General features: G+C 48.8%; 1 protein-coding gene across 1 annotated transcript; it reads left to right on the top strand.

The window, feature by feature from the left end:
* Positions 1 to 441: 441 nt before the first annotated feature.
* On the top strand, positions 442 to 8,396 carry TAB1 (TGF-beta activated kinase 1/MAP3K7 binding protein 1; the record flags this gene model as incomplete). The annotated part of the gene is made up of 10 exons (XM_009695727.1): positions 442 to 578; positions 762 to 915; positions 1,547 to 1,633; positions 2,196 to 2,334; positions 2,790 to 2,903; positions 5,262 to 5,373; positions 5,485 to 5,629; positions 6,009 to 6,231; positions 6,503 to 6,659; positions 7,702 to 8,396. Coding segments are annotated over 10 exons (1,476 nt in total), but the record flags the coding sequence as incomplete, so codon positions are not given.
* Positions 8,397 to 8,684: the final 288 nt, after the last annotated feature.

Below are 8,684 nucleotides of genomic sequence, written 5' to 3'. Positions count from 1 at the left end.
CAGGGATGGCTCTCTCATTGCTGGCAGCAGCAGAGCCCCAGTCCCCTTGTCCTTGGTGAACGTACTCCAGCAGAGAACCAGATCCTTCCCTGTGCTGCCGTGCCACGGATGCGTGAGGGTCTGATTCACCAAATGAATAGCTAAGCTAGCGCTGTGCTATATCCAGTGTAAAACTCAGGTGCAAATTTCACTTCTGGTTTCTTGTTAGCAAGAGTCGGAGGTGCAGCCAGAGCTCAGCTTCAGAGGGAAAGGAAGTGGTAAGTGATCCAGTTCTGCAGCAGGGAATATGAAGTTATTGGCTGGGGGGGGGTGCTGCCCTGTTAGCAGAGGGAGAAGGGTTGAGAAGAGAGTGGGGATGGACTCGTAACCTGTACTGGAGCAGGATCCTCGCTTCAGGCTGCTTGGGGTTTACGTGGTCTCTTTCTCCTTTCTGTCTCCCAGGAACAGCAGCCCAGTTGGACAGATGATTTACCATCCTGCCATCTCTCCGGGGTGGGCTCAGCTCCAAACCGTTCCTACAGTGCAGATGGCAAGGGGACAGAGGGCCACCCCTTGGAAGATAACTGGTTAAAATTCAGGTAAGCGGGTTGCACCTGGGACACAGACTCCTGCAGGCACAAGGGCAGGTAAAAGTGGTATTTAGTTTGTCACACAGAAGAAGAGGGTGGGGCCTGAGCATGCAGGAGGTGTCTGGAGGAACTTGTTACATACATCTGTCTCGCAGACATCTGTGACCTCTTTGCTTCTGGCCTCTTTGACAGGAGTGAGAACAACTGCTACCTCTATGGTGTCTTCAATGGCTATGATGGCAACCGAGTCACCAACTTTGTGGGTCAGAGGCTCTCTGCAGAATTGCTGCTGGGCCAGCTACATGCAGATCACAGCGATGCTGATGTGCGTCGAGTTCTGCTGCAGGTAAAGAAACTTTGGCTGGGAATGGCTCCTGCTTCTCACACTACCCACCTCCTCTTTTTGCCACCAAGGGAGCAGCATCTGCTTTCTGTGGGGCTTGGAAACATCTGCCAATGGTTGCAATCGCAGTCATCCTGAGCAGCAGTAGTGCTTTGTTTCACTCCCACCTCATACCCATCTGTCCTCCTGGCTCTGTCAGCACAGTGCTGAGAGCTTTCCGGGAAGCTGCAGCTAGTCTTCGCTGGACATGTAGGAAAAAGCCTGGGAAGGAGATGACAAAGAGCAAAAGGGGGAAGTTACCGTGTGGGGAGTTGGATTTATGAGCGCACTTTCTTGAGTGATAGGCAAGTTCTTGCAGTCAAGACACAAAATCAGACAGGTCTCTGACATTGCTGTGAATGTAATTTTTATGGTTTTGTCTCCTGTTTTGAGTTGTTGCAGATTGAAACACAATTATTTCGGCACAGCTAGTTAACAGCTTGTAAAAATCAGTGTGATGTAGTGATCCTTGAATGTCTGTATGTACAGTGATCATCCACTCTTATGAGCCAGCCTTAGGGTGGTGGGGGTGGGTAACCTCAAAGGTCTGTGGGTATTGGATAAGAGCTTGGTTTCACTTTATGGCCTCTTTTAGGCTTTTGACGTGGTGGAAAGAAGTTTCCTGGAGTCCATTGATGATGCCTTGGCAGAGAAGGCCAGCCTGCAGTCCCAGCTACCAGAGGTAATGTAGCCTTAAGAACAGAGATTGCTGGAGGTCCCACCTTCCAGATTGCTGGGTGAGGTTTGGGCTTATTAATCAGTCTGGTCCAAGGGAGGCTGTGATTGAAAATGATTTCTCTGTGGTTCTCTTCTGGGAGCTTGTGTGAAGTGAAGCAAGCGTCTTGGTTCATTTCCCAGAGTTCCCACTGTTCCTAGTGGCACTACTTAGACCCATCATTGGTTATCTTAGTAAGGAACTGAACCATGGAGAGGAGTTCAGCCTGTACATTTGACTCTTCCAGGACAAAGCCGTATGATGCAGATGAGAGGCAAGGCCTCAGATTTGTGTGGCATCAGGGCAGATGTCGATTCTGTTCTTCAGATGAACTGGACTGTTGTCTCCAGAACCTTATCGGAGCTGTGTCATTTGTTAGGATTGAACAAATTATTGTACGTCTTGCACAGCATTGGCATGAGGCTAAGACGTGCCAAGATGAGTCTCTTCCCTACAGACTTTTGATTCCAGCTGTGGTTTCTGTCTTGTGGACTGTGTGTTTAAGCTTTCCCGTCATTTTGGGTTCCAGGGTGTCCCTCACCACCAGCTGCCTCCTCAGTACCAGAAGATTGTGGAGAGATTGAAGGTTGTAGAGCAGGAGATCTCTGGAGGAGCCATGGCTATTGTGGCTGTTGTTCTCAACAACAAGCTCTATATCGCCAATGTGGGTGAGTTGTTTTTTGTCAGCAGCTCAGTCTAGGCGTTTCTGAGGATGGCTGCGGTTCTAGGAAGTGAAAGAAATTTGAACGTGGGGGACAGTTTCTTTGGTCTGTGGCCAAGGAGTGATATGCTTGTTACTTATAGGAGCACTTGGAATCAGCTTGGCTCTTTATCTCTGCGGATGTTGGCTGGTGCAATGTGTATGACCAAAGAACAGAGGGAAAATGGGCTGAGAGGCAGTAGTGCAGGTTCACTGAGAGATGGAGAGCTTTCTTGTGAGGTACCGGCTCAGGCCTGGATGAAGAACTGCTTAGCAGGCCTACTATGCTGCTAGCAAGGCTACTTTTTGGAGATCATGATGAGACAGTACATGAGCCTTTCTCTTCTTTTCTGTCTTTATTCCCCTCTCCTGTTCCTTTTCCTCCTGGATATGTTGTGCCTCATCTCGCTGCTCCCACTGCAGGTACCAATCGGGCCCTGTTATGCAAGTCCACGGTGGATGGGCTGCAGGTGACTCAGCTCAACGTGGACCATACGACAGAGAATGAGGATGAACTTTTTCGCTTCTCCCAGCTGGGTGAGTGTTGGGTTTCATGTTCTTATCTGAGAACATCGCATGCCTCTGTTTATCTGGGCACCAGGAATGACTCAAGCCACTGGAAACAATAAATGACCACAAAAAGAAGCTTACTGTGGTTTCAGATGACAAGTTCAATGCCTTCTTTTTCTGCATATCTAGGCATTGTGAGGCTACAGAGTGAGTAAGTTCAGCTCACTGAACCAGCAGAAGATCTTTTTTTTTTTTTTCCCCCCCCCCAAGTTTTGAGTGTTCGAGGTTTTTTGAGCATTTGAGTTTTGCTTGGAACTGCCAAACTGAAATTGATTTGCCCTCCAGGTGTGTGATTGCTGGAGCCTGTAGGAAGGCAGGAGTGGAAGCACGCAGCCAGAGGGTAGAAGCAGGATGGACAGCGTATGACTGCTCCTTTGGAGGCAAACCACAGTTACGCTGGGTTAAATTCTATGTGGTGCCGCACCCTCGGGATGGTGCGTTTCAATATGCCTTTGTACAAGCTGCTGCAAAAAAAGCGGCTACGCTTCAGACAGAGCCAGGCCCAGCACTGGCATTTATTGCTCTCACATCAGTAACTATTGAGCTCTTAATGCTGACATTTTGCTTTAGGCAATTTCTCTTTTCCTTTACAGTGTCTGACATGTTTTCTTTCTTGGTCCAGAACTAGCCCAGACCACTTGTGTGATTGCTAGTACCGAATTCTTATTGGTACTTATGTTCTGTACCTTTGTTTAGGTAGATCTAACTTGTCATTCTTCATTAGGTTCACCTGATAGATATATTCTTATCTGATGAGGCTGTTGATGTGGTAATTTTCTGCTGTGGGTCTTATTTTATTCTATTTCTCTTCCACTTCCTCTTTTACTCATACTCCTGCAGTAGGGGTATGTGCTACGAGGCAGAAGACTGAATACAAGAATTGAAAGAGACCCTTTGACTGCCTTTCTGCTGCCCAAAATGCAGAATTTAGCTGCAGTCCATAGTAGAACAGGAATCTGCTAGAAATACCGATCTTAATTGGTGCAGCAGCAGCTTTCCTGCTGGCAGTCCCAGCAGAAAGGAGAGCCTGTGGAACAAGCCACTGTGCATAGACTGTTTTGGGGGCCCAAAGGAGGTTGTTGTAGGGCTGAGTTGAAGCACAGTGATAAGAGGTAGTGGGGACAGCGTTTGTCATGCTGGTGCCTGTGTGGCCCCTCTCCTGGGGGAAGGGAGGGAGAGGTCTTACACCTTTATGGCTCTTCACCCAACACATTGCAGCCAGTTCAGTGCTCCAGGAGGGTTTGCTGTGATTTAGACACAACCTCTCTGGCGTGCTGCGAGCCTCCCTGTGTTTGTATCTGTCAATGGTGTGTATCCCCTTGCCAGGAGCTGGCAAATGAGCCAGGCCATGTTGATGAGTCAGCTTTGGTCTGCGGCAGATGGCAGAGTTGTGTCTTACTGCTGGGGTAGGTGTGGAGCCATCTGTGCGGTGAGGCTTGGTTTGACTCGGAGGGAGAGTTTCAGTTGGACCCCTGCCTTCACCTTGTACTGAGGACAGTCATCCCTAGACAAAAATCTCAAAAATAACATTTTTCTGCCTGTTAGCTCTAGGTATAACCAGGAAAGGGGAATTGCCAGAACAGACCAGGTAAGTGGCTCATCTGTTCCGAGTCCTGCCTCAAATAGTAGCTGCACCCAGATGGTCCCTCTTAGAACCTTCTTCTAAACTGGGATTCCTTCCTAGCCCCAGCCACAGGTATATCCCCTTAAATTTATTTAAATAAATACTTGTTTGATCATTGTTCTTGTTTTAGGAGTAGCCCACATCAGTGTGAGCACCTGAGGAAATTCAGTGCCTCTTGTAGATCTCCTTTTCTCCTCTGCAATCTAGTGTATTAGTGAAATTGTCATGTGGGGTTTAGGAGCAGGGATCAATAACAGGCGGAACAAAAAGCAGAATCCTTCACATATGTTTTCCTCCTTCCTGCCATCTCCTCCCATCGCGCAGTCCAGCGCTGACAGGCGCAGATGTTCCCCTGCCTTTTCAGTGAATGCCTGTGCACCCAGGCCAGCTGCTGCCGGTGGCTTTGGACCAGGATGTGGGCTTTGTCTCAGGGCCAACCGTTGCATTCAGAGTGCGCATGTTGGGCTGTGTGCATCTCTCATTCTCTCTCTCCTCCCCAGATTACAACTAATTAAAAGGTGTCCCTTTTTTGCTCTTCCTTTTCTCCCTGTTGGGCTGCTGATGATTGTTTGGCATCTCGTTTTGCCTTACAGTTCTCTTTAGCTATGGATATTTCTTTTCTTCTTCCTGACAGTGTAACCAGAGGAAGTCCTCCAAGTTTCCTGAAGTCAATTAAACTTTTTTGGTTTTCAATCTGGCAGGCTTGGATGCAGGGAAAATAAAACAAGTGGGAACTATTCGTGGGCAGGAAAGCACTCGGCGCATTGGAGATTACAAAGTCAAATACGGCTACACTGATATTGAACTGCTCAGGTCAGAAAAATTCAACTTTGTGGTTTCAAGCCTTTCTTTTCTTTATGACCCCTCCGTTCTCACCTGCTGTGTCACCACCATTAAATACTAAAGAATACCATCTCTTTCCAGTGCTGCTAAATCTAAGCCCATCATAGCAGAGCCTGAAATCCACGGAGGGCACTCACTGGATGGGGTGACTGGCTTCTTGGTGCTCATGTCTGAAGGGCTCTACAAAGCGCTGGAAGCAGCTCATGGGCCTGGGCAGGCCAACCAGGTGAGCCTGCTCATGTGGGAAACCTTCCCTTGGCTATTGACTCACTCCGGCAGTGTCAGCTGCTCTCAGAGACTTCCCTCCTCATCTATCCTGTGAGTGCTGGCCAGGTTGAATGCCTGTGCCACCCCATTCCAGTCTGTAATAATATGGGAGCTGCTTTGCCAAGCCAGTTCTCCTAGGCAGCTGCCTGTCCCTTAGGGGTAGCCTGTTAAAGGGAATGGGATGATTCAAGGCAGGAGGGCACATATCAGCAGGTGAGACTGGCAAGCGTCACAGTTGGATGAGTTGCTGTAAAAAAACTCTGAGATCAGATGGCAGAAAAAGGTTTTATCCTAACATCCTTCCTCTCTTGGTTTTTTTTTTTTCCTTCTCTGCTCAGGAAATTGCAGCCATGATAGCCACAGAGTTTGCCAAGCAGACATCGCTGGATGCTGTGGCACAAGCAGTAGTGGACCGGGTTAAGCGGATCCACTGCGACACTTTTGCCAGTGGTGGAGAACGGTCCAAGTTCTGTCCCCGGCATGAAGACATGACGCTGCTTGTGAGGAATTTTGGGTACCCCTTGGGTGAGATGAGCCAGCCCACGCTGACACCAACGCAAGGTATGTTGGGGAGAGAACGAAACAAAATGGAGGGAGCAAGATAAGATCTCTTGATTGATCCAGCTAACATTGGGAGAGGAGATAGAAGAAGTTTTCTTATTAAAGGGATTATTGGCTTCTGAGACATAGTCTGTGTCAATTTGACAGAGTACAGTACAGCAACTAAGAAAGGCAGTTTAACGTAAATTCCTGGGTTCTTTGGCCCTTTCTTTGCTGCTGTGCACCCCATGTTTGAACTGCATTTTATAACTCTTGTTTTCTCCCTTCTCAGGAGGCCGTGTCTACCCAGTCTCTGTGCCGTATTCCAGCTCCCAAAGCACAAGCAAGACGAGCGTCACGCTGTCTCTTGTCATGCCTTCCCAAGGCCAGATGGTCAACGGTGCCCACAGCAGCTCAACTCTGGATGAAGCCACCCCCACCCTCACAAAGTAAAAGTCCTGCTGGCTTGTTACCTGCAGTTTTGCCCTGTACCTCACACTGTGTAAAGTGGTTGAAAAGCAGACAGCTGTCAGTTACTTGTCAATCATTCCCATATCTGGAGCGTGGCCCTCCTGACTGCAGCATTGACAGCCAGCATAATGTGTTAGCTGGAAAGCGATTGTGTGAGGAGTGGGAATGAGTAAAGCGAGCAGCTCTGAAGCCAGCTCTGGGAATATGCCTTGGGAGCAGCATCTGCTGCTGTTGGCGGAGGGCACTCTGGCAGCGAGCGGCCCTCTGCTTTGGATCTTGCCTGCCAAGTGTGTTGGGTGCTGTGCATGGGGGGAGTGTGGGTGCCCTTCATTTTGATAAGGAAGAGGGGCTATGCAGGTCATCAGTGAGGCTGCACTGCACGAGTTGGCTTGCTGACAGACAGAGGCCAGGGTAGAAAAAAGATAAAGGTTAGAACTGGATCCTATTTGGATCTGCTTCGCAGGATTGTACTAGTTAGTGGCTCTGGTTTAGGTTCAGCCTTTGGCATAGGGTGGTGTGTGTACACACAGCAAAGTGAAGAAGGTCTCGTGTTCTGGTAGCTCCAGAAACAATGAGGCTGATGCGCTACAGCTGCTTTGGCTGTAGTGCAGGTCACGCAAGAATAGCTTCCTTTGCTGCCAGACTGTTCCCGTAAAGCTCGTACTGTATGGGTATGGGCAGGCCAGCAGCGTGCATGCCCCCTTTTTTCTTTTTAACATTTTTTCTATGCCCCCCCTTCTTTTTTTCCTGCTTCCTCTCCTCTGTTCCTCAGATGCCTGGTTGTACTTAAGGCCTTCCAGTTAAATGTGAATCCGATATCTTTGGCATTCACCAATTCCAAGCAGTTCTCAACACTTCTAGTGCTCTGATAGAGCAAGAGACTGCAACTTTTAACCAGTTTGCTAAGGGTAGCTTGGTCCGTGAAGAAGCTGGCACTTGTTCTGGTGCTTTTCTTGTCCAAAGCATAAGATGGGGAAAAATAAAGATGCTTCTGTTCTCTCTCTCTTTTTCTCCCCATAGCCAAAGCCCAACTGTGACGCTCCAGTCGACTAATACTCACACGCAGAGTAGCAGCTCAAGTTCAGACGGGGGTCTCTTCCGTTCCCGACCCACCCACTCACTCCAGCCAGATGAAGATGGGCGTGTGGAGCCCTATGTGGATTTTGCAGAGTTTTACCGGCTTTGGAACATGGACCATGGCGAGCAGGGAGCACTGACTGTGTCCTAACGTGGAAATCTGCTTCCTCCAGACACCCTGTGCTCGGCTGCGTGAGCAAAGGCTGAGGCAAGAATGAGAGCGTTCCACTGAGGGCTATGTTCTGCTGAGAGTTAACTCCTGTCCAGGATGTGCTGAGCACTGGGCTGGGGAGCACAGGCAGCGCTCTAAACCCGTGTTGCCTGTGCCATGCACCCAATCCTGACCAACCTCGTACCCTCGGAAGCCCTGTGAATAGGGGAAGGGGTCTTGAATGCAACCCTCGCTGCAGATTTTTGCAAATAAAGATGCAGAGAGGACTCCCTCTGGATAATGCAAGAGTAGGGGCCTGTACAAAGGCGTGTGTGCGTGTGTAGGTGTACACGTGTGTGCCTGCGTGTGTGTGTGCTGTCATAATGTTTCCACAACTCGATTCATAATGCTGTGATTCCAGTGTTCAATTCCATAGAAGATACCTCTATTTTGCAGAATAAATAACTTATAGCAACACTCATTGGCACCTATGTGGCTTGCTCTCTTCCTTACAATGTCGTTTGTGGGTGTGACAGCTCTTCCTGGTGAAACCCTCTGTTCCTCCAGAATAGGGGGTTGCACCTTGGAGCAGGCAAGCTTCTGTTGTAAAAGTGGCCTGAAGCCCTCGCAGATGACTTAAAAGCATAAGGTCTTTGTCCCGTGCTTACTTCTTTGCTGAGCTTTAGCACTGGATTATGGCTTGGAGTTAAACTATAAATTTAGATTATTGGTTTTGGCAGGCAAAATGCATGTTATGTCCCTTAATGCAGGCCAC

The sequence above is a fragment of the Cariama cristata genome, unplaced genomic scaffold (assembly GCF_000690535.1).
Source record: "Cariama cristata isolate BGI_N322 unplaced genomic scaffold, ASM69053v1 scaffold20352, whole genome shotgun sequence".
Taxonomy (NCBI): domain Eukaryota; kingdom Metazoa; phylum Chordata; class Aves; order Cariamiformes; family Cariamidae; genus Cariama; species Cariama cristata.
The sequence above is the reverse complement of the archived record's forward strand: the minus strand, read 5'-3'. Positions and strand labels throughout refer to the sequence as shown.